The sequence below is a fragment of the Erinaceus europaeus genome, chromosome 4 (genome assembly GCF_950295315.1).
Source record: "Erinaceus europaeus chromosome 4, mEriEur2.1, whole genome shotgun sequence".
NCBI classification, from domain to species: Eukaryota; Metazoa; Chordata; class Mammalia; order Eulipotyphla; family Erinaceidae; genus Erinaceus; species Erinaceus europaeus.
The window spans coordinates 36,628,922-36,654,197 of record NC_080165.1 but is presented as its reverse complement, the minus strand read 5'-3'; the positions used below and the strand labels follow the sequence as shown (position 1 = coordinate 36,654,197).

Sequence of the window (25,276 nt, the reverse complement as noted above, 5' to 3'; positions counted from 1 at the left end):
CTTCTGTAATTGCTTCTCCACTGAACGTGGGTATTGGCAGATCGATCCATACTCCCAGTCTGTTTCTATCATTCCCTAATGGGGTAGAGCTCTGGAGAAATGGGGTTCCAGGGTACATTATTGAGGTCCTCTGCCCGGGGAAGTCAGGTTGGCATCATGGTAGCAACTGCGACTTGGCGTCTAAAAAAACATTAAGATATAAGGAAGAACAAATTGTTTAATAATCTGGAACCTAAAGGCAAGAATATAGCAGATGAGATTTTGGGTGTCCACTTTGGGAAACGTTAGTAGGTCTATTTTATGTATAAAAGAGTCTCTTTGGGAGTCGGGCAGTAGCACAGCGGGTTAAGCGCAGGTGGTGCAAAGCGCAAGGGCCGGTGTAAGGGTCGCGGTTGAGCCCCCGGCCCCCCACCTGTAGAGTCCCACCTGTAGGGGAATCCCCACCTGTAGGGGAATCGCTTCACAGGATGTGAAGCAGGTCTTCAGGTGTCTTTCTTTCCCCCTCTCTGTCAATAATAACTACAACAATAAAACAAGGACAACAAAAGGGAGTAAATATAAATAAATAAATAAATAAATAAATAAATAAATAAATGAGTCTCTTTGGGCGGAAGGTAGATAGCATAATGGTTATATAATGGTTATGCAAAGAGACTGTCATGCCAGAGGTTCCAAAACCCTAGGTCAATCCCCGATACTACCATAAGCCAGAGCTGAACAGTGCTCTGGTAAAATAATAACAATATTAAAAAATTATTTAATTAATTTTATGGTCCAGCAGGCGGCGCAGTACATACGGCTTTGGACTCTCAAGCATGAGGTCCAGAGTTCAGTCCCCAGCGCACATGTACCACTCTAGTTCTTTCTCTCTCTCCTATCATTTCTCATGAATAAATAAATATTTAAAAAGAAAATTATTTTTTTTAAAAAAGAGAGAGTCTCAGGAGTCAGGCAGTAGCGCAGCGGGTTAAGTGCACGTGGCGCAAAGAGCAAGGACCAGCTTAAGGATTCCAGTTCGAGTCCCCGACTCCCCACCTACAGGGGAGTCCCTTCACAGGCAGTGAAGCAGGTCTACAGGAATATTTCTCTCCCCTTCTCTGTCTTCCCCTCCTCTCTCCATTTCTCTCTGTCCTATCCAACAACGACATCAATAATAACTACAACAATAAAACAACAAGGACAACAAAAGGGAATAAATAAATATAAAAAATTTTTTAGAAAGAGAGTGTGTCTTTCTTTGTAATTTTATGGATCCCCGGTTTATAGTATTCTCCTTTCCTTGCTCATCCCTTAAATACTACTTATTCCACACTGTCCACCCCATACCATGTGCCCCAGGGAGAATAATATCATATACAGTATCTCTGCTTTAGATATTGTACTTTTAGAAAGATAAAAAATTCAAAATTTAAAAAAATATTTGAGGATTTCAGGAAGCTTTTTGTTAGTCTAATTAATAATATGTATTCCAAAATATGCATGTGAAACTTCTTCTATAACAATGATGACTGCACTGAAACATCTAAGCGTAGAAAGAAAAAGCTATAGATTTTTTTTTTTTAATTGAGGCAGCCAGAAATTGAGAGGGAAGCAGATGAGATATAGAGAGAGACTTGCAATGGAATTGGCGTATCCTACCAAAGTAAAAGACTCTGGGGTGGGTGGGTGGGGAGAATACAGGTCCAAGGAGGATGATACAACCCTGGTGGGGGTTGTATTATGGGAAACTGGGGAATGTTATGCATGTATTGTACTTACTGTTGAATGTAAAACGTTAATTCCTCAATAAAAATAAAAAATAAAAAAAAATAGAGAGAGAGACTTGCAACACTACTCCACCACTTGCAAAGATTCCCCCCTGCAGATGTGGACTGAGGGCTTGAACCTAGGTGCTTGCACACTGTGGCATGTGCACTTAGCCAGGTGTGCCACCACTTGGCCTCAAAGTTATAAATTTTAATCAGCTTTATGATCCCCCTCCTCTTTCATTTCCCCCATCATCATTGTAGGGGATAAAAGAGAAAAGAAACTTAACTTCACATGCATGAGGTCCATCAGGTATCAACCCTAATGAATGCCCAAGACAGCAAGTTAATAACACTTGGTGACAAAGAAGGCATACATCCGTAAATAGAAATAATAAATTTTGGGGATTTTTTATTTGAACAACTAATTTATCAAGGGGAAAAGGAAAAAAAAAAAAAAAGGAAAGAAAGAGGTGGGGAGGAAGGAAGGGAGGAAAGAAGGGAGGGAGGAAGGGAGGGAGGAAGGAAGGAAATTAAGCTAAACCAGCGACTCATTACCACGGAAATGAAACCCTGCCTCACCTGTTTTTATATAAAAGAAAATCTGCTTTATTGAAGATGCAAGGGGAAGGAGCATTGCTTAATTTAGCCTCCTCTTTTCTTTGGTTTAGAGAATATTGATACTGGCAGGAGGAGGGACTTGGGATAAACAAGATTGGGCCTTGAGTAGGTCCAAAGTAATTGTTTGCCCTAATGGAAATATAAGCAAAAACTAGGGTGGAGTATTAAATCATCTGGTTCCCATACCAGAATTAGTAAATACATAAATTATTCACGCTTTGTGCCTTTTAATTATTTATTACAGTATACACCCATAGAGAAAAGTCCACAAACTCTCTGTATGAAACTAGATAAATTCAACGAAAAACGAGAAGCCCATTTACACTGGAAACAAGTATAGTCTAGCTCTAAAACGCCGTGCACTCACTGGCTCCGCCACCTCCGGGGAGATCTAAATTCCTAGTTACTGAGATGCCGTTTGGTGCCCGATAACCTCGGTCAGCTTTTGAGTTTACACTCTGGATTGACCTCTAGCGAGGTTCGCAAGGAAATAGTTTCACTTTAAACAGGAAAGTTCCCACATTTTTGAAGAATGAGTTAAGGGACATTTAAAGAGACACTGAACTACTCTCAAAGTAAAGCAGGCACTCAATAAGTCAGGATGGCCGAGCGGTCTAAGGCGCTGCGTTCAGGTCGCAGTCTCCCCTGGAGGCGTGGGTTCGAATCCCACTCCTGACAGTTTCTCTTTTTAATAAAAATTTCTCGGCGGCAAAACGACCAATTTGAAGATAAAAAAAAAATTCCAATGGAACACGAAACACTACAAGTACATTTTAAAGAACTAATTATTTTAATTTATTCTCCTTTGTTTCTGCCTTTATCTAATTGTCGCTTTTCTATTTTCTTCATATTGAACGGGTTGAATAAATATTACTCTTCAATTCATGACCAGGTATAACCTCTGTAATTGGAGATTTGGGAAGGTAAGCGAGAAGACTACTAACTGTCAAAACTAACTTCCATCTACCTGTGTATATTTCTATGTAAGCGTACCAGTTAGGAGTCAAACTCCAGATTCTATTCCTAATTTTCATTACTCCCGGAGACTTTAGAAAGTATATCAATATTTCCTGCATTTCATCAAACCAATCTGGACAGTGTCTACTTCAAGTCTGTGTTAGGGGGTTCTCCGCAACTCATATGTACAATCAGGGGAATGCTTCTCCCTTACAGCTCCTTTTCTAAAGCCACGGTGACAAATATTTGTTTCCTCTTAGATTGTCCTTTCCAAAAATCTCTGATTGCTAAACATTTTTAATTGATCAATTGTAGCTTATTATAATGGATGGATTTTAGTGCTACAGCCTTCTCAACAACACGATTGTCAATCATTCCCGAAGATACTATTTCTAAAAAGAGAGAAAGAGAAGGAAAGAAGCTTGTCTGAATATTATTAGCTTGCCCTCCTTTGGGATTTCTTCAGAAAGAGAATACAAAGGCTATAAATTAAAATGTTTGTAGCCAAAAAACTGAGGGCATTGAAGAAAAACCTTTTGTTTACTCAAGTTTCTTTAATACTTGGTGAATAAGATATTACACGTGGAATAAAAAATATAAAAATTCCTAGAAAAATTGAAACTCTTCCGACAGAAAAGTGAACTCATCTTCACTAAATTTTAGTAGACAATAATAAATCCCTTTCTGGAGGGTTGAAGGTGAAAAACCTCAAAAGGCCCCGCTGGGATTCGAACCCAGGATCTCCTGTTTACTAGACAGGCGCTTTAACCAGCTAAGCCACGGAGCCAGCACGCAAACGAGGATTCGAATCGACCAGGAAAAGGAATGATCATTATTTTATATATATATATATTTTTTTTTCTTTTTCACTTTTTTACTATTCAAAAACAACCCAGATACTTCCCCATTCCCTAAAAAAAATAAATAAATAAAAAGAAGAAGAAGAAGAAGAAGAAGAAGAAGAAGAAGAAGAAGAAGAAGAAGAAGAAGAAGAAGAAGAAGAACCTTAGCCACATCATATAAAGAAATACAAAACCCAGCATCTGCCGAGAAACCGGAGTTCCTCTTCGCCAGGAGTGAAGAAAACACAGGCATGAGTGTGAAGCCTCCGAGCTTTTCACCTGGAAAGTAAGCGATGCTCAGAGGGTGCTTCTGAGTGTAATGTGGGGTTGGGATGCGTGGCAGAAAGGTGCCCCTGAAGGGCTGGCTGTGGTGGGGTGGGGACTGAGTGAGAAGGAGGGACAGCTCACTTTTACACTAGAACACGCCCTAGGGTCGTGCTACACTTGTCCACCAGAACGCTTTCTGCACTGAACTCTGTATGTCTCTTCCTGTCACGATTTTTCATGAAAATCCCAGTCATTCTGTTAGAGAATGCCCATTTCTTACTGCAAAACTGTGCACCACGGCTCTGCTCCTTGTTTCTAATTTTAACTAATGAAATTCCACAGTCATACCGTAAAAACATCACTTCGTTATTAGCTACCTTGTCTTGGGGAAAAAGATACAATGCGGTCCCTTCTCATTTGCAACTATAGAGGGAGGGATACTTTTTTTGTTCTAAAACTTATCCAATGGATCACTTTTGATGAGATGTCAAATCAAGAGTAATTAGAAGGGGGCGAGGGTAGACAGCATAATAGTTATACAAAAAGACTCTCTTGCCTGAGGCTCCAACGTCCCAGGTTCAAACTCCCCCCCCCCCGCCCCCCAACACACACACACACACACACACACCACCATAAACCAGAGCTGAGCAGTGCTCTGGTAAAAAAAATCAAAAAATTAAATAAAGGAGTAATTAGAAGGATTTCTGTGTACTGCACCAAAGTAAAGGACGCTGTGGGGAGGGCTCAGGTCTTGGAACATGATATCAAAGAACCTAGAGGGGGTTGAATTTTTTGTGTAAAACTTGAGAAATTTCATACATATACAAACCACTATCTTTTATTTTTTGTTACTGTATTTTATTGTTGACTGTAAACCATTAATGCCCCCAAAAGATATCCTTTAAAAAAGGATATCTGTATTGTTATGGGGGTCTGTGTATTTTTTTTTAAATATTTATTTTATTTATTTATTCCCTTTTGTTGCCCTTGTTGTTTTATTGTTGTAGTTATTATTGTTGTTGTCATTGTTGGATAGGACAGAGAGAAATGGAGAGAGGAGGGGAAGACAGAGAGGAGGAGAGAAAGATAGACACCTGCAGACCTGCTTCACCGCCTGTGAAGCGACTCCCCTGCAGGTGGGGAGCCGGGGTTCGAACCAGGATCCTTATGCCGGTCCTTGGTTTTGCGCCGCCTGCGCTTAACCCGCTGCACTACAGCCCGACTCCCCGGTCTGTGTATTTTTAAGTGTTCCCAATTTATTCTGTTCTCTGCAAAATAAATGTCTTTGATAATATATTTTAAACAAGGGCTTTTTTTTAAGCTCAGAAGAGTTTATATATTGATGTTCTAGCTCTAAGAGTAATCTCCCAAATAGAACCTGTAATTATAATCGGTCCTTTTGCTTGAAACTTGTTGTTATGGTAACAATAGTAAAATCAATGTTTCAGTATTTCTAAGCTTCATCAGTATTTGGAGGATTTGTCACACTGTAAGGTGATCTTTGGCATTTAACTCTTACTACATACATGATGAGGTGGAGATTTGGGTTTTGCTAGATTACTTTTTTTTTATAATGTGTAGATTTACTACACATCATAGGTGTAGCCATTATATTATTAGTGTGCTTGGAAACAAATAATCATAAGCAGCATAATCACATCGAATGTTCTTTGTACCAAGTTGGAAAACATTCAGTAAGACAGCAGTCAACAATGTTTGGTTTGGGTTTTTCCCTTTACCTGCCCATTGTCAAATTCTACAGAAATTCAGAAATAAAAATTCTATTTAAGTAGTCAAAAATAATGTTTAAAAAAAAGACAGAAAGAAAGAATGGGGGCTGGGCGGTAACACAGCGGGCACACATGGTGCAAAGCACAAGGGCTGACTTAAAGATCCTGGTTCAAGGCCCCACCTCACCACCTGCAGGGAGGTGGTTCCACAGACAGTGAAGCAGGTCTGCAGGTGTCTATCTTTCTCTGCTCCTCTCTGTCTTCCCCTCCTCTCTCCATTTCTCTCTGTCCTATCCAATAACAATAATAATAACAAAAAAATAAACAACAAGGGCAACAAAAGGGGAAAAACAGCCTCCAGAAGCAGTGGATTTGTAGTAGTACAGGCACTGGGCCCCAGCAATAACTCTAGAGACAAAAAAAAAAAAATAGGCTTGGGAGAAAATTGCACCTCATATTCTCATTTACAGAAATCTCTCCTACTTATTTTCCTCTGTAGTCAAAAAGGCCTGTCACATGTTTCTATTCCACACATTGGACTTGGGAGGAGCAGACTGCTATTTTCCTGCTGATGATTGTACTAAGGAATGTGGGAGAGGTGGATACTACAATTTCCACATGTCTGAGACAGAGAATGAAAGAATAGTGTATCGAGTCACAGAAGAGGCTACTATGGTGATGGCTTTGATAGTTTGATATGTTGACATAGCTTGGATATAGTACTCAATTATTAAACACTAATCTAAATGTTACACATAAAGATATTATGTAAGTGCAGTTAACATCTACAACTGGTTGGCTATAAAGGAGATGATCTTTAGTTCTGAGTGTGGATCTTATCCAAAGAATTGAAAAGCTAAAGTGCACAAAGGAGGTTTTCTTTTTTTATTCTTTTTTAGATATTTTATTTATTAATGAGGAAGACAGGAGGAGAGAGAAGGAACTAGACATCTCTGGTACATGTGCTTCCAGGGATAGAACTCACAACCTCGTGTTTGAGAGTCCAAAGCCTTACCACTGCGCCACCTCCCAGAGCACACAAAGGAGGTTTCCTTTCTTTTTTTTTTTTTTAATTGGGGAATTAATGTTTTACATTCAACAGTAAGTACAATAGTTTGTACATGCATAACATTCCCCAGGAGGTTTTCTTAAAGAACAAAAAAATTCTCAGAAGACTTGCAAGACTGCAACATCAACTCCTGCCTGAGAATTTTTCTAGGTTGTCAGGCTAGCCTGAAGACTTTAATTTCCCAGTCTCCATAGTCACATAAGCCAACTCCTAGAAAAGTGTGTGCAGTGGTGTTAGAGGTAATTGTTGTTGTTGTTTGGTGGTGGTGGTAGTGGTAGTGGTGTGTGTTTTATTGATTCAGTTTTTTTCCTGATTTCTTTCTCTTTCGAATTCAGCTACTAAAGGCAAGACTGGAAGTTGGAAACTAAGTGACCAGAAAAGAAGACCCAGCATAAAATCCACAAATAGAAAAAGGTATCTTGGTTTGTGTCAGGTTATAAAAATGGCAGGTAAAATTAAGACAACCAAAAGTAGTTTTTAAAACCTGGGGAACCAAAGAAAGTCTTTATACAGAAAATGCATACAGGACCAGTCTGCTAAGTTGAAACTCATTTTAGAAGTATATGATAAGATTTTTAGATTCTCTCCCTATATTGGTTATGTGATGAGGATAAAACAGAACCAGCAGGTACTCCAATTAGCTTTATTTATTTATTTAAGGCAATTTTTTTCATATTTATGAACTCTTTAAAATAAAATATTTTCCCCTCCCTCAAAATAAAAAATCTTTTGTATGTACATGTATATAAAATTTATATCAGAGTTGCTTTGAAATAATAGTTGTTTTTTTTTTAATTAGGAAATGACAGAACATTTAGACCTCTTGCTAGATATTGTTGTCTAGTACACTTTTAAAGGAGCATAAATATTATTGTCATGCATTTTTTTTCACTCTATATATTGCCTTTATTTCTTCTTTTTTTTTATTTATTTATTTTTTTTTTATTTAAGAAAGGATTAATTAACAAAACCATAGGGTAGGAGGGGTACAACTCCACACAATTCCCACTGCCCAATCTCCATATCCCACCCCTCCCCCGATAGCTTTCCCATTCTCTATCCCTCTGGGAGCATGGACCCAGGGTCATTGTGGGTTGCAGAAGGTAGAAGGTCTGGCTTCTGTAATTCCTTCCCCGCTGAACATGGGCGTTGACTGGTCGGTCCATACTCCCAGTCTGCCTCTCTCTTTCCCTAGTAGGGTGGGTCTCTGGGGAAGCTGAGCTCCAGGACATATTGGTGGGGTCTTCAATCCAGGGAAATCTGGCTGGCATCCTGATGACACCTGGAACCTGGTGATGCAAACTCTAGTGTACTTCTGCTTTCTTACTTTGGTGCCATACTCCAAACTCAGTCAATTTCTGCTTTGCGTTTCTACTTCTTTTTTTTTTTTTTTTTTTACATGGATAACATTCCCCAGATTCCCATTTAACAATACAACCCCCACTATTTCATTCATCATTTTTCATGGACCTGTATTCTCCCCACACACCCACCCACCCCAGAGTCTTTTACTTTGGTGTAATATGCCAATTACATTTCAGGTTCTACTTGTGTTTTGTTTTCTAATCTTGTTTTTCAACTTCGGGCTGAGAGTGAGATCATCCCATATTCATCCTTCTGTTTCTGACTTATTTCACTCAACATGATTTTTTCAAGGTCCATCCAAGATCGGCTGAAAACGGAGAAGTCACCATTTTTTACAGCTGAGTAGTATTCCATTGTGTATATAGACCACAACTTGCTCAGCCACTCCTCTGTTGTTGGACACCTGGGTTGCTTCCAGGTTTTGGCTATTACAAATTGTGCTGCCAAGAACATATGTGTACACAGATCTTTTTGGATGGATGTGTTGGGTTCCTTAGGATATATCCCCAGGAGAGGAATTGCAGGGTCATAGGGTAGGTCCATTTCTTGCCTTCTGAGAGTTCTCCAGACTGTTCTCCACAGAGGATGGACAAATTTACATTCCCACGAGCAGTGCAGGAGGGTTCCTTTGACCCCACACCCTCTCCAGCATTTGCTGCTGTTACCTTTTCTGATGTATGACATTCTCACAGGAGTGAAGTGATATCTCATTGTTGTCTTGATTTGCATTTCTCTGACAATCAGAGACTTGGAGCATTTTTTCATGTGTTTCTCGGCCTTTTGGATCTTTTCTGTGGTGAATATTCTGTATAAGTCCTCCCCCCATTTTTGGATGGGGTTATTTGTTGTCTTGTTGTTGAGTCTGGCAAGCTCTTTATATATGTTGGTTATTAAACTCTTATCTGATGTATGGTATGTAAAGATCTTCTCCCATTCTGTGAGGGGTCTCTTGATTTGGGTAGTGATTTCTTTTGCTGTGCAGAAGCTTTTTAATTTGATGTAGTCCCATAGGTTTATACTTGCCTTAGTCTTCCTTGTAATTGGATTCATTTCACTGAAAATGTCTTTAAAATTTATGCGGAAAAAAGTTCTGCCAATATTTTCCTCTAAGTATCTGATAGTTTCTGGTCTAACATCCAAGTCCTTGATCCACCTGGAATTTACTTTTGTATTTGGTGAAATACAGTGATTCAGTTTCATTCTTCTGCATGTTTCAACCCATTTTTTCCCAACACCATTTGTTGAAGAGACTCTGCTTTCCCCATGTAATAGTCTGGGCACCTTTGTCAAAGATTAGATGTCCATGCATGTGGGGCCTCATTTCTGGGCTCTCAATTCTATTCCACTGGTCAGTGTGTCTGTTCATGTTCCAGTACCAAGCAATTTTGATGACAATGGCCCTATAATACAGTTTGAAATCTGGGAGTGTGATGCCTCCAGTTCTGTTCTTTTTTTCTCAAGATTGTTTTGGCAATTCTAGGTCTTTTCTGGTTCCAGATAAACATTTGTAGCATTTGTTCTATTCTCCTAAAAAATGTGCTTGGGATCTTGATGGGGATAGCATTAAATTTGTAGATGGCTCTGGGTAATATATTCATTTTGATGATGTTAATTCTTCCAACCCATGAACATGGAATATCTTTCCACTTCTTTGTGTCTTTTTCAATTTCTTTGAGTAGTGACTCATAATTTTCAGTATACAAGTCTTTCACTTCTTTGGTTAGGTTTACTCCTAGATATTTTATAGTTTTTGTTGCTATAGAAAAAGGAACTGATTTCTGGATTTCAATTTCTTCTAACTTAGTGTTTGCATAGAGGAATGCCACTGACTTCTGAATGTTAATTTTATAGCCTGACACCTTACTGTATTGCCTGATGATTTCCAAAAGCTTCTTGCTGGATTCCTTAGGTTTTTCCATGTATACTATCATGTCATCTGCAAATAAGGAGAGTTTGACTTCTTCTCTTCCAATCTGTATGCCTTTAATTCCTTGCTCCTGCCTGATTGCTATGGCAAGAACTTCCAACACTATGTTGAATAGTAATGGTGATAGTGGGCAGCCCTGTCTAGTACCTGATCTGAGGGGAAACGCTTCCAGTTTTTCACCATTGAGTATGATGTTGGCTGTAGGTTTGCTATATATAGACTCCACTATCTTCAGGAATTTTCCATCTATTCCCATTTTTTGTAGTGTTTTGATCATAAAGGGATGTTGTATTTTGTCAAAGGCTTTCTCTGCATCTATTGATATGACCATGTGGTTTTTTGTCTTGCTTTTGTTGATGTGGTGGATCACATTGATTGATTTACGTATATTAAACCAACCTTGCATGCCTGGGATAAACCCCACTTGGTCATGATGAACAATCTTTTTGATATACTGCTGTATCCGGTTGGCTAGAATTTTGTTCAATATTTTCGCATCTATGTTCATCAGAGATATTGGTCTGTAGTTTTCTTTTTTGGTTGTGTCCCTGTCTGCTTTTGGTATCAGGGTGATGTTGGCTTCATAGAAGCTGGCAGGGAGTATTCCAGTGTCTTCAATCTTCTGGAAGACTTTTAAAAGTAGAGGTATTAGTTCTTCTTTGAAAGTTTTGTAGAATTCATTTGTAAAACCATCTGGTCCAGGACTTTTATTTTTGGGAAGATTTTTGATAACTGTTTCAATTTCATTAGCTGTGATGGGCCTGTTCATGTTATCCACTTCCTCTTTACTTAGTTTTGGAAGTTGGTAGGTATCTAGGAAATCATTCATTTCTTCCAGGTTCTCTAGCTTGGTGGCATATAGTTGTTCATAGAAGCCTCGCATGATATGTTGAATTTCTGCAATGTCTGTTGTGATATCTCCTCTTTCATTTACTATCTGATTTATTTGGGTCTTCTCCCTTTTTTGTTTTGTGAATCTGGCTAATGGTTTGTCGATTTTGTTTACTCTTTCGAAGAACCAACATTTACTTTCATTGATCTTTTGTATGGTTTTCCTATTCTCAATGTTATTTATTTCTGCCCTAACTTTAGTGATTTCTGTCCTTCTGGTTGCTTTAGGATTCCTTTGTTGTTCTTCTTCTAGGTCTTTAAGATGTGCAACCAGGCTGTTTATTTGTGCCTTTTCTTGTTTCCTAATGTGTGCTTGTATAGCTATGAACTTCCCTCTTAGGACTGCTTTAGCTGTGTCCCAAATATTTTGATAGCTTGTGTCTTCATTTTCATTGAACTCTCGAAACATTTTGATTTCTTCCTTGATTTCCTCTTTGACCCAGAAGTTGTCAAGAAGTGTACTGTTGAGCTTCCACATTTTGGGACTGTTACTAATCTTTTGTTGATTGTTAAGTGATAGTTTAATTCCACTGTGGTCTGAGAAGATGCTTGGGATGATTTCAGTGCTCTTGAATTGGCTGATGCTGTCTTTGTGGCCTAACATATGGTCTATCCTTGAGAATGATCCATGTGGATTTGAATAAAATGTGTATTCCACTTTCTTGGGATGAATGACTCTGAAAATGTCCAATAGTTCTAGTTTATCTATCTCTTCATTTAGCTCCCTTATGTCTTTATTGATTTTCTTCCTGGATGATCTGTCAAGTTGAGATAGTGGGGTGTTGAAGTCCCCTACTATGATTGTGTTACTGTTAATATATTGCTGTAGCTCTTTAAGTAGAAGTTTGATGTATTTAGATGGCTTCTCATTGGGTGCATAGATATTAATAATTGTTAAGTCCCCTTGATTGACTGATCCTCTGAGCATTAAGTAGTGTCCATTCCTATCTTTTTTAATCTTATCTATTTTAAAGTCTATCATATCAGATATGAGAATAGCTGTTCCTGCCCTTTTTTGTGGGCCATTGGCTTGTATGATAGTTTTCCATCCTTTCACTTTAAGTCTGTGTTTGTCTTGTTGAGTTAGGTGAGTTTCCTGTAGACAACATATTGTTGGGTTGTGTTTTCTGATCCATCTTCCTACTCTGTGTCTTTTAATAGGTGAATTCAGGCCATTGACATTTATTGATATCAAAGTTTGAAGATATTTTAACGCCATTCTTGAAGAGTTTTAGAGTGTTTTGATATATGTCCTATTTGTGGTGGTCTGGTTGTTTATAGGAGACCTTTCAGAACTTCTTTCAGGGCAGGCTTGGTGATGGTTGCTTCCTTCAACTGTTGCTTGTCTGAGAAGGTTTTGATGCCTCCATCTAGTCTGAATGACAGTCTAGCAGGATATAGTGTTCTTGGCTTAAAGCCTTTCTCATTGAGCACTCGATAGATATCTTGCCATTCTCTTCTGGCCTGTAGTGTTTGTATGGAGAAGTCTGCTGCTAATCTTATGGGTTTACCTTTGTAGGTGACTCTTTGGTTTTCTCTTGCAGCCTTGAGGATCCTTTCTTTATCTTTATTCCTTTCCATTCTAAGTATGACATGTCTTGGTGTTTTTAGGTCTGGGTTATTTCTGTTTGGGACCCTCTGGGCTTCTTGAATCTTTATGTCTTTGGTGTTGTCTAGACTAGAGAAATTTTCAGCTATTATGGCCTGGAGAACGCTTTCTTCCTCTCCTTTTCTTTCTTCCTCTGGTAAACCAATAATGTGTATATTGTTTCTTTTGAAGTCATCCCATAGGACTCTGTTGTTGTTTTCAGCATCTCTTAATCTCTTTTTGAGATCTCTTACTTATTTTTTAGTTGTCTCTAATTCATCCTCAATCTTGCTAATTCTGTCTTCAGCCTCATAGATTCTATTCTCTCTGCCCTCTACTGCTTTCTGGAGTTCTTCTATTTTGTTGCCCTGCTCTGATACTGTTTTAGCTTGTTCAGCTAGTTGCCTTCTTAGCTCAGCGATTTCAGCTCTCTAATAACCATGAGATAATTAGAATTTTCTTCCATATTCTCATTTGTTGTTCCTGCATTTCTGATTACAATTTTTTCAAATTCTTTACTCACTCCTGTGATTATTTCCTTAGCTAATGTTTGGATGTTGAAGTCGTTGTTTTGTGCTTCACCCTCTGGAGGACTTTTAGCTGGACTCTTGTCCTGGTTTGAGTCTCCAATATTTTTTCTTGTTGTTTTAACCATTTTATATAAGTTAACAGTTTTTTCAATCCCTGAGTTGGAGCTCAGTGGTGTAAAAGCCTTTTTTTTTTCCCCTGTAGGCTATGGGAGCCTGAGGGCTTTTAAACTATCAATAGGCTTCTTAGCTTAATCACTGACTCCTGACCAAGAGATAAAGCAGGGTGTGGCAGAGATAATCAAGTGGTTATGCAAAGAGACTTTCACAGCCCCTCAGCTATGCCACCGAGGTATAGGTCTTCTCCTGAGTTTCCTGGTTAGATCTCTGTCCCCTGGTGTCCCTCCCTGTTGCTGCTCCAGATTCTGAGGGTAGTAGCAATGGAGACTCAGAGTTGCACTTGGTGAGTCTCTGGGGAGTCCTTTGCTCCCTTCAGCTGTCCCCTTGTTGTGGAGCAGACTGGAGGTGGTGTCTCCACTGATAAACTGTTGAACTGTTAGCAGTCACTTAATCTCTCCTTAGGCCCCTCTCTCCTCTCTGTCACCAGCCATGCGTGTTTGTACTCATGGGTGATTTACTGGGTTTTTGTGGTCATTCTAGTACTGTCTTGTTTCGGTCTGGGTGGTCTCCTTTGGTATTCCTAGTTGATCCGGGAGAGGAGAGGAGAGGAGAGGAGAGAAAGCGATCTGCTGCTCGTAGCTCCGCCCTGTCATGCATTTTTAATATTTTGATAATAACTTTCAATATAGTTGATTTCTTTTCCCCCATATTTATTTATAAGAGAGAAAGAATTAGAGTATTACTCTAGCACAGGAATCAAACTCAGAACCTCATGCTTGAAAGTTTAATCCTTATAATTGACTTATTTTCTTTTTCTTTTCTTTAAATATTTATTTATTTTCCCTTTTGTTGCCCTTGTTGTTTTTCATTGTTGTTATAATTATTACTGTTGTTGTCATTGATGTCGTCATTGTTGGATAGGACAGAGAGAAATGGAGAGTGGAGGGGAAGACAGAGAGGGAGAAAGACACCTGCAGACCTACTTCACTGCCTGTGAAGGGACTCCCCTGCAGGTGGGAAGCCAGGAGCTCCAATCCGGATCCTTGGCTTTGACAGGTTGATCCATATTCCCAGGCTGTCTCTCTCTTTCCCTAGTGGGGAAGGGCTCTGGGGAAGCAGAGCTCCAAGGCACATTGGTGGGGTTGTCTGTCCAGGGAAGTCTGGCCACATCCTGCTAGCATTTGGAACCTGGTGACTGAAAAGGGAATTAATATACAAAGCCAAACAAATTGTTGAACAATCATGGACCTAAAGGCTGGGATAGTGCAAATGCAGTGTTGGGGTGGGGTCCTCCATTTCGTAGATAGCTAGTAGGCATATTTTAGTTATATTTCACATCCTGAGTTTCTTAACTCTCGTGGGTTCTAATCCTATTCTTTAGCCTTTCATTTATTATTTGTATGCTTTACCGTCTTTCAGCCATCAAGTCCCAGACGCCACCACAATCCCATCCTGACCTCCCTGGAGAGATGACTGTACAGGGAAGTGTCCAGAAACCTCATCTCTCTGGAGCTCTGCTCTACTAGCCAAAGATTAGGGACAGAACAGGTCTGTCTGGGAGTATGGATAGACCAGGTTATGTCCCTGTCTCAGCAGGTAATAGTTACAGAAGATCAAAATTCCCTCCAGCAGCCCAAAAGAATTCTGGTTTATACTCTTAGATGGGGAAATATTGGAGTCAGGGAATGAACAGGCAGAACCTGGGGAACACAGTACTGTGACATGCTAGAGTACTTGCTCCCCAAACACAGGGACCTCCCATACTATTAGAAAAGAAACTTCGGGGCGGGAGAGATAGCATAATGGTTATGCTGAGACTCCTAAATCCCAAGTTCAGTTCCCTGCATGACAATAAGGCAGAGCTGATCAGTGCTCTGGTGTTTCTCTGTCTCTCTCTCTCTGCATCTCTCTCAAAAATAAAATGGAAGGAAGGAAGGAGGGAAGGAAGGAAGGAAAAAAAGAAAATTTGCGTAAAAAGATAGTAGTAGGGGGCCGGGCGCAGCAGGTTAAGCTCACATGGCCACAAAACACAAGGGCCAGCTTAAGGATCCCAGTTCCAGGCCCCTGGTCCCCACCTACAAGGGAGTCGATTCATCGGAGGTGAAGCAGGTGTCTTTCTCTCCCCCTTTCTATCTTCTCCTCCTCTCTTGGTTTCTCTCTGTCCTATCCAACAATGGCAACAATAACAATAATAATGACAAGGGCAACAACAAGGATAACAAAAATGGGGAAAAATGGCCTCCAAGAGAAATGGATTCATAGTGCAGGCACTGAGCCCCAGCAATAACCCTGGAGGCAAAAGAAGAAGGAGAAGGAGAAGGAGAAGAAGGAAGGAGAAGAAGAGAGTAGTAACAGTGTGGGTGTGGCTTAAGAAAGAAATGAAAGCAAGGCTTAGAGGTTTATGGTGTTGTGGGTGTGGTTTCTCTGCTCAAGTGAGCCTGTCAACATGTTAGTTTATAACTAGGTGCCTAGAAACAGTTAATTTACAACTGGTGCAGAGAGAATGCAAACTGGGATAAGCCATCAAGAAACATTTCCTAGGTACAAGAAGAGGAGGAAATGAAATGAGAAATCCATAGGCAAGAGAATGAGAGAAACTGCAGCTGTTGGTGGACTCTCCCACGGTCCAGTATCCCTAGTGGTGGGCTCTGATCACAGCCAACTTGTTCTCACCTTTATTGTCAACACCCTGATGGACTGTAATCCCAGCTTGAAACAGTTAAAAGCTGGGTGCTGCAGTACAGGGTGTGCAGGTACGGTGGGAACGGACCTGTAATGCATTAACCTAAAATAAAGGTAATTCTGTGTCCTCAGGTCTGCTTCAGTTCTTCTTCTTTGGTTACTTTAGAGTTATAACACTGGAGAACAATATTACAGAGTTGGTTTTTTTGTTTGTTTGTTTTGCTTTTTATAGCATAGTAATAACCCTCAACACAATGATTATCAGGCATGCAACACATATATAGGCTACCCTGGCTTCCCAAGAAGGCAAACAAGTGATCTTATGTGGAAGCTGACTGTGCCCCTTTTTCATTTTTCTTTCTGTCAAATCAGTTTATTGGGGGGTTACTTGTGTATAGTACAGCTATTGTATGTTACTTGTGTATAGTACCATGTTCCTTTTAAAGGTGTGAAATTCTTCAATGAATTCCTCAAGGTAGGAACAGCTCATAGTGAGGCTGCTAAGCACAGTGTTAATATTTGAAATTTAATATCAGTAATTGCAATTGTTTAAAAATATCATTTATGAATAATCTTTAAAAATGAAAAACTGATATGTGACACTAGACTTTTTTGTATGTTCTCTCACTAGTAAATAATCTTTTAAAAAAGAATGGAAAAGTACCATTTTTGAGGTCTGCAATGTAGCTCACCTGGGAAGGTGCCTACTTTGTCTATGCACGCAATCCAGGTTTGAGCCTGATTTCCATGTAGGTTCCATTTAAAATTTTTACGACCCAAGAAGCGAAAAGAAAAGAAGTCAGATAATGCCACCCTACAACATCTTGCAGTTTCGTACAAAGTAACTAACTGCAAGAGTTCTTACAAAGACCTGTGAGGTGCAGGGTCATGTCCGGCAGGCCTTTTGTTTGCGATCAGTAAGCACTGGCTTCTTCGTCATAAACTATGCCCTTCCCTACTTGCAGGTCTTTGCTCTGGAGTTTTCCTTGTTCCTTATAGCTCTCTCCCCACTAAGATCTACATTTCTCTCTCCACTGCCTTCCTTGTTCGGCTTTCCTAGCCTTCTTCCTTTAGGTTTGCTTTCCTCCAAATGCTTATCACCATTATTTTATTTATCTTGTGATCATTATAATCTCTACGATGGTCATGTTATCTTCTCGAGGGCAGGAACCACATCCATTTTCTTCGCTTTTTCAGTCAATGCCTCGCAGAGTAATATTGGTTAAACGAATAAATGAATACAGAGGTGATTTTGAGGCGGAGAGGATAGATGCCCGACTTGCCTATCACTGCCAGTTTTTCTATTGATAGAGACAAAGAGAAGAATACAGACATCCGGGAGCGTGCAGAAATGAACGGTACGGTGTCAAATGGTGCCATACTGGGTTAGCCAGAAAAAAAACTTATCTCCTAATCACACATATCACCCACAGGAATGGTGCCGCCGTCGGATTTCATCAATATATATCCTCCGCTAAGGGGCTGCATGCGTGGGGCCAGTGGCGCAATGGATAACGCGTCTGACTACGGATCAGAAGATTCCAGGTTCGACTCCTGGCTGGCTCGACATATGTGGGTTTGTTTTGTTCCTTGATTAGGAGAATTATCTGCACGATAAAGGTCATGTAAAAATCTCAAGAGTTAAGAAGGCGTCTCTTTAGTGGAGTCGTCATTATCCCGCGCTGTCGGTTCCGTCCTTATAACTTAAGCGTGACCAAAGGAAAGTACGCTGCTCAAATAATTTGAGGAAGACATTGAAGTATTCAATAACCTGAGAAAGGCTGATCCTAAGTCTTTTGCTCTATTCTGTGTTTTCTTGAATAAACAGTAAAAGTTTTGACTTCACTTCTGTGAGATATGGGGGTTTAGTCTGCACGTATAGGCTTTTCTGTTTTGAGAGAGCGACATAAAATATACCCGTTTACAGGGATAGGGGCGCCTTCAGAAGCAAGAAGTATTGTTTGAGAAGGGAAGTGTTCATGTAGTTTCCGTAGTGTAGTGGTTATCACGTTCGCCTCACACGCGAAAGGTCCCCGGTTCGAAACCGGGCGGAAACACGTTTTTCCAATTCCTTTTAGAACAAAATTTAAAGCTTTTTTTTTTTTTTTTTTTTTTTTTTGGTCCTCTTCAAATACTTCCCACCTTTTATCTTGTTACAGGTAGGTGATAGCTCTGTTTAAAATGAATCCAAATTCTCTATTCCTGGCGTCAGAGACAGAAACAAGTCTCCCGGTTGGGAGCGCCCAGCCCCGGAAGCGCATCCACCCTGGCGCGGGGCCTTCCAGCTCCCTCAAGGTCCGCTCACTTTGCGGTCGTCTGCACCCGCCCTGCGGGCTCTGCAGTCACCACGCAGGAGGACAGCTGCGGGACGCGGTGAGTGAGGCCCAGGCCTTCGCCGCTCTCCAGCCGCCTGCCATCGGCCCGGCTGTGCTTCGTTCCCACCCCCAATTTCCAGAATAACTGCAGTCAGTGTTTTTCCTGGGCTCAGAATGGGAGTCTCCGGGAAAGGCGAGTCAGAGCTGAGGGTCACAGATGGCAGGTTTCACTGGGGTGAGAGTTATCACCACTACCTCCAATCTTGGGGGCTAGGGGATTGTCTAGGGTAGGAAAAAAATAAGATAAAATAGGCGAGGAGAGGGCTTGAAAAGATTCGACCAGCTGCCAGTGGCCTGGAAGAAATGGTCGTGGTTGGGTTGGATGTACCCGCCCTGGGCTTTCTCTTCTTGCCTGCCTCCCGAATTTATAGGGGAACCGCCAGTAAAGGCACACTGAAGAGTTGAGTCTTTTTTTTAGGCCAAGTCCTCTTTACGTTAAAAAAAAAAAGATAATAATAAAAATTGATAGTAATAATTCTCAGAGTTGCAAAACGATCCAATCCAACCCTTAAGCTTGAGAAATGCCACTGTTTTAAACCAAGATTTAGGTTATAGTGTTTTGACTTTGACTTCTGTCTGGCACAAGGTCTGCTTCATACTAATTCTTTCAAAGGAACTCTTTTGTGGGAAAGACTTGTTATTCCCCCTAGCAGCCTCAGGTGCATCCTCAGCATTTCTTTCTCAGATTTATTATTACTGCTACTATTTCTAAGAATTAGCCAAGTCTTATTTCTCAGATTCCATTTCTCCACATATATTCGGATGGCTGAGTGATGACTAAAATAAATGTGATGGTGTAATGGCTGTGTGTGTGTGTGTGTGTGTGTGTGTGTGTGTGTGTGTGTGTGTGTGAAGCAATCCTTAACCTAGTGAGTGACTTCTGTTTTAAAAACAGTCTGCTTTTATAGGCATTTCCTTTTCTAGTTCTACTCATCCATTTCATTTTCAGTTCTGGGGCTCAGTACATACATGACTCTGCTTATGGAGGAACTTTATTTATTTATTATTTATTTTTTTCCTGTAGATATAAAACAACAGAAAAAGGAGAGAGTGGAGAGACATCACAGCACTACAGCTCTACTCCCTGTGAAGTGTAAGCCCTGCAGGCACTCCACTACTTGCACACAATAACATATGTGCTCTACCCTCAGTCCCAGGTGAGTCACCTGTTGATCTCCAGTAGCTACCCAAATTTAAAATAAATCACCATCTTGGCCTGGGAGATGTTACTATGGATAGATAAAGCACTAGACTCTCAGATCCTAAGTTCCATTCCTGGCATCTCATGTGTCAGAGTGATACTCTCTCTCTCCCTCTCTCCCTCCCTCTCCCTCTTCCTCCTCTCTCTTATTAATGAATAAATACATCTTTAAAAAATACAAAACAAATCACTTTCTATTCTGTGTGGTCCGGAATCTCTGCATCTGCCTTTTTAAAAATTATTTTCACTAATTTTTTTCCACTGTCACTTTACTAAGAAATGCTTGACAAGATTTTTGTTAGAAGAGTATATTTCCACATTTCTCCAAGAACTTTTTTTTACCAATACTTAAGATAACATGGTGGTCTGGGAGGTGGTGCAATGGATAAAGTGTTGGACTCTCAAGCATCAGGTCCTGAGTCTGATCCCCAGCAGCAGATGTACCGGAGCCATGTCTGGTTCTTTCTCTTCTTATCCCTGTCACTAATAAATAAAATATATTAAAAAATAAACCACATAGAGTAGAGGGTAAATAGATAGTATAATGGTTATGCAAACAGACTCTCATGCTTGAGGCTCTAAAGTTACAGGTCAAGCCCCTGCCCCACCATAAGCCAATGCTGAACAGTGCTCTGGTAAAAATAAATAAGTAAAACACATAAAGTTTCTTTCTGTAAATTTTAGAAAATAATGATGTAACAGCCATTTACTTCCTCTGCCACGCTCCCCTTTATCTCTCAGTACTCCCTGCCCTCTACAACCATCTTTCTTTTCTCAATTGCTTCTGAGATGACTAGTGTCCTGATTTTTATATTGATCCTGTGCTTTTTTAAAGTTTCTTACATGCTTCATTGTCTAAAATGTCATTTAAGCTTTATACTTATAGTGGGGATCTGTATTATACATATTTTACAGCTAGTTTTTGTGTACGTAAATGTTCCCAAGATTCATGGTTTGCATATATAACTGTAGTCTGTTTCATTTTTGCTGCTAAAAAGTATTCCATTGAGAATTCATAAGCAAGGCCCTACAAAAGATAAATACCAGGGGCTGCTCAGTTCTAGTTTACAGTGGCACCAGTCATTAAACCTCAGTCGTGGGACTTCAAGTACACTAACCTTATGCTCTAACTAGTTGAATTACTTCTTCTGGACAAGTAAGTATGCTTGTGCATAGTAAAGTGTATGCTTTACTGAATGAGCAATCTTCTATCCTCCAAAGTTCAACCTTGATGTACTGAAATGTGCCAGTCTTTTCCCTTTATGACTTACATATTTTATGTCTTGTTAAAGAACTACTTTCTAGGTGAAATGTGAGGAAGAGAGAAGTACTTCCTGAATTGGCAAAGCCACCTGCCAAGCACTGTTGCCACCATGCCCAAAAGAAAAGCAAAAGGAGATGCTAAAGGTGACAAAGTAAAGGTGAAGCATGAGCCACAGAGGAGGTCAGCACGGTTGTCTGCTAAGCCTGCGCCTCCAAAACCAGAACCAAAAAAGAACCCTACAAAGAAAGGAGAGAAGCTTCCCAAAGGGAAGAAGGGGAAAACCGATGGTGGAAAAGATGTCAACACTCCCGCAAAAAGCCCAGATATCTCCACAGCCCAATCACAGAAGACAGAAGGCACTGAAGATGCCAAGTAAAGAGTGATTTTAGGGAAACTCAGTATTTCTAGGGACTCTACTGTTCAAAGGCTTTAGAGTCTTGATTTTTTTTTTTTCCTTAAGATATAACTCTAGCACACAAAATAACATTTGGCTATCTTTTGTGGGCAAATGGCACTAAGAGAGTGATAGAAATGGGGTAAGATAGGATTTTTTATCTTCTTTTTTTTTTTTTTTAGATTATTCTTGATATCTAGGAGAGATTCTCTAGTATTCACAGTGTTGGATTATAGAATGTTAGAATCTAATTCTCTAACATTCACAGCTACATTGACTGAGAAACCTTACAGTGTGGGAAGCAAACTTTCTATCTTTTTTTCTGATGACTTCTGAAACAAGGAATCATGATGTGGCCAGGGCTCCCCCCTGAGTAGCTGTGTCTAGTAACAATACTCAAGATTTCTAGTAATAACAAAAAAAAGATGGTGTTGTGGAACTAAGACTCCTATTCCTAGTTTGTGAATCACCCCACTGAGAATGCTACAATGTTCAGTTTGTTTCCTCCAGGTCAGAGTTGATCTGTGAAAAGCTCTTACATTCATTGTGAAACATCTCCCCCTTCTGAAAACTTTTCCTGTACAAATCAGCAAGAATAGACTTTGTTGACTTGAGAAATGGGAGTTTGGAAGTTGTAAAATGTTAGGGAATTGTCTAATTGGGTGTAAACATGGAATTTGAAATTTATAAACCTAGTTACAGGTTTTCTTTGTATGTGTGTGGAGGGGGGAGGGGGGTTCCTATCCAGAGTTTTAAAGGCACTCTTTATTGTCCTTTTTTTGTTTGTTTTTGTTTTTTTGTTTTTTAACCAGACCACTGCTCAGTTCTGGCTTAACATGGTACTGGGGACTGAACCTGGAACTTTTGGAGTCTCAGGCGTAAGAGTTTCTTTGTATAACCATTAAACTATCCCAGTCCCTCTTTCTTGCCTTTGTAAAAGGTTTATAGTTTTGTTTTTCACATTTCTCTCTAGTCATATTGTCTTTAGTTTTTTCTGTTTGTTTTTTTTCTTTTGTGAAAACTGTGAAAGAGAAGTTCAGTATACATACTTTAAAAAAAAAATGTCCTGACACCATTTTCTGAAAAGTTCTTTTCCACACTGACCTGTAACACAGGGAGTGGAGAAGGCTGTTGTTGATGATTTTCTTCTGACTCAGCAGTCAGTTTGTTTCCCCTGTGGCAGCCTACCCCTAAATTTTACAGCTTTCAAAAATGACCTTGTTGACCCAGAAGATGGTGTAATAGATAAAGTGTTGGCCTTTTTTTTTTTTAAATGTATTGATCTTTATTAATCTTTTTTTATTATTTACTGGACAGAAAGCCAGAAATCAAGAGGAAAGGGGGTGACAGAGAGGGTAAAAGGCAGCTGCAACACAGCTTCACTACTCCAAAGCTTTCCGGGGGATAGAACCTGGGTGCTTGGGCATTGTAACATATGTGCTTAACCAGGTGGACCAACACCTGGCTCTGTGTTCACCTTTCAAGCATGTGGTACTGAGTTTGATCCCTGGCATTTCATGTGCCAGAGTGCTGCTCTGATTCTTTCTCTCCACTCTTCTATAAATAAATAAATAAATAAATAAATAAATAAATAAATAAATAATCTCTATTTCAAGACAAATACCACTTCCACATCCAATATCATCACAATATTTGTCTTCTTTGAGAGTATCTTGGCTTGACTCTGTCATTTGTTCTTCCATACTGACAAGTTCTGAATAAAATAAAACTTGTTTAAATCTTTGTTGAATTTGTACTGAATTTATAGATAGATTACAAAGTTGAATCTTCCAACTCATGAATATTGAATAGCTCTCTATTTATTTAGGCTTCTAATCTTTTATTAAAGTCTCATAATTATCTCCACAACATCTTACTTGAGGGGCTTTGTGCTGTGTTATTACTGTTATTTTTCTTTTTCTTAGATCTTTGCTCAGTTCTGGGAATTGAACCTAGGATCTCAAGAGACTCAGGCATGAAAATCTTTAGCATAACCATTATACTATTTCCCCATCCCAGTGGTCTTTCTTTCTTTCAAGTTATTGTATTTATTACATAATAGTGATTCACATGAGACAAAATTCCAGTATGGAAGTCCCATGTTCTTATATGTTGAGCCACTTCCCCAAACACCCATTTTTCTTTATCTCTCTTCAAAAAATGTGAAGTTTTTTTTTTTAATTCTCATGTAAATATTCACATGCTGTATTAGTCCTTTATCTTTTCATGCATTGTAGCAGTTCAATATTTACCAACTCACTGCTTAGCACACTCTCTGATGTAATGTTGGATTCATTTTGGAATTAGTAATCAGTTTTGTGACCCTGATATTTTTTCCCCTTAATATATGTTTATCCTGGCTGTACAAACACATGCTTAGAGGAGAAACACAACTTCTTCCACACACAATAATGTAAAGAACATAAGTTAAAAGAAATGAAAAAGCAAAAATGTAGAAATTTAAACTTTGTCATAGATTTAAAATAGTAAATTCTGATGTAGTTAGAAGTTATATTCAGATATCAAACTTTAAAAAGGTATGGATCTTTGTTTCATTGTTATTTACTATGAAGTGGAAGGAGAGAATGAAAATTCTGGAATAAAGTGCTACAGGGAATCAAACCAGTGCCCTCCAAAGCCTCAAGAATATGTTAGTGCTCTAGCAGACTGAGCTATCCCTCCTAAAGCCTGATTTCTTTAGAAGTTAGTGAATCCAATTTAAGAAAGCATAGTTTAGCTGGTTCACTGTGAGTTGTTTCAGCTTTTTTAAAACGGTTATGAGAGAACAGTTCTGTGGGCAATTAAAATTAATGGAAATTACCTTTATTTTAAAAAAGGAACAAAACTAAACTGAAGATTGTTAAGAAAATGTCAGGTCACAACCCAAAATAACTTTTTCACAACCAGGAAGAACTTGCCTTTGTGTGGCCTCACCATCATTAAAAGGTCCGGTGCTTGGGCCAGGGAGGTGGGCCAGTGGATAAAATACTGAAATCTCAAGCATGAGGTCCTGAGTCCTACCCCTAGTATCCCATGTGCTAGAGTGACACTGTGGTTTTCTCTCTTGCCCGTAAATAAGTACAGACTTTTAAAGAAGGTAAGCTGTAGTTATAAAGATAGTTCTTTCCCAACCTGCAGGGAAGAAGCTTCAAAAGTGGTGAATTAATGTTACAGGTGTCTCTCTTTCCCTCTCTATTTCACTTTTCCCTCTTAACTCTGTCTCTAATATATATTTTCCATGTGTACTCTTACAACAATAATGAGCACATTTTTTTCTATAGCCTTATTATTGCAAAGTTTCATTTTTCTCTTAAGATTTAGTTCATATTAGGAGATTGGCATGTTGCCTACTGTGCCAAGAAGACAGCTGACTGCAAGTGTTGTGCTATTTTTTCCTAGAATTGTAACTTCTTTGACAATTTTCAACAGCAAAGACAAATTTAATTTCTCCATTACCTTCAAAATTCATTAAGATAACATGTCTGCTTTGGCCAGTTACCAAATGAAATCTCAAAGTTCCACCAATTTCTGTTTCTCAAGTGGTTCCTAGCAAGGGCAAAGACAGCATGTTCAAGTGACTTAAGATTATGGGTCTTTCAGAAGACTTGGATTCAAGGGTAGGAACGAAATAGTTTATCCAGGATAGCACCAATGATGCTGTATTACATGTTACATTTCGTATTTATTTGTTTACTTATTTTACAAGAACAC

At 39.4% G+C, this 25,276-nt stretch overlaps 1 protein-coding gene, 1 long non-coding RNA gene and 4 other non-coding genes across 8 annotated transcripts; 5 read left to right on the top strand and 1 right to left on the bottom strand.

The window, feature by feature from the left end:
- The first annotated feature begins 2,961 nt into the window (after positions 1-2,961).
- TRNAL-CAG (transfer RNA leucine (anticodon CAG)) lies at positions 2,962-3,044 on the top strand. The gene has a single exon. It is a non-coding gene; the product is annotated as a tRNA-Leu (tRNA).
- An 857-nt stretch (positions 3,045-3,901) lies between these two features.
- On the top strand, positions 3,902-7,653 carry LOC132538048 (uncharacterized). Its single transcript, XR_009549450.1, has 3 exons — positions 3,902-4,451; positions 6,662-6,760; positions 7,567-7,653. It is a non-coding gene; the product is annotated as an uncharacterized LOC132538048 (long non-coding RNA).
- On the bottom strand, positions 4,037-4,110 carry TRNAT-AGU (transfer RNA threonine (anticodon AGU)). The gene has a single exon. It is a non-coding gene; the product is annotated as a tRNA-Thr (tRNA).
- A 7,418-nt stretch (positions 7,654-15,071) lies between the features above and the next one.
- Positions 15,072-23,308, top strand: HMGN4 (high mobility group nucleosomal binding domain 4). 3 transcript variants are annotated; one of them, XM_060189248.1, is made up of 6 exons: positions 15,072-15,245; positions 17,529-17,689; positions 17,765-17,876; positions 18,544-18,704; positions 19,731-19,863; positions 21,200-21,211. In XM_060189248.1, the coding sequence occupies exons 2-5, from the start codon at positions 17,602-17,604 to the stop codon at positions 19,835-19,837; spliced, it is 468 nt and encodes a 155-aa protein (XP_060045231.1). In that variant the 5' UTR covers positions 15,072-15,245; positions 17,529-17,601; the 3' UTR covers positions 19,838-19,863; positions 21,200-21,211. The 3 variants fall into 3 exon arrangements, with proteins under 3 accessions (XP_060045231.1, XP_060045232.1, XP_016048662.1); XM_060189249.1 differs by lacking the exons at positions 15,072-15,245; positions 17,529-17,689 and having other exon boundaries at positions 17,809-17,876; positions 21,200-23,308; XM_016193176.2 differs by lacking the exons at positions 15,072-15,245; positions 17,529-17,689; positions 17,765-17,876; positions 18,544-18,704 and adding an exon at positions 18,744-18,881 and having other exon boundaries at positions 21,200-23,308.
- On the top strand, positions 17,825-17,897 carry TRNAR-ACG (transfer RNA arginine (anticodon ACG)). Its single transcript has one exon. It is a non-coding gene; the product is annotated as a tRNA-Arg (tRNA).
- On the top strand, positions 18,316-18,388 carry TRNAV-CAC (transfer RNA valine (anticodon CAC)). Its single transcript has one exon. It is a non-coding gene; the product is annotated as a tRNA-Val (tRNA).
- Positions 23,309-25,276: the final 1,968 nt, after the last annotated feature.

Excerpts from the sequence above, each read along its gene's own strand:
- HMGN4 (XM_060189248.1), top strand. The coding sequence starts at position 17,602 with ATGCCCGACTTGCCTATCACTGCCAGTTTTTCTATTGATAGAGACAAA. Across the intron at positions 17,690-17,764 it reads GGAGCGTGCAGAAATGAACG|GAATGGTGCCGCCGTCGGAT; the intron begins GTACGGTGTCAA and ends TATCACCCACAG. Across the intron at positions 18,705-19,730 it reads GAGGACAGCTGCGGGACGCG|ATATAAAACAACAGAAAAAG; the intron begins GTGAGTGAGGCC and ends TTTTTCCTGTAG.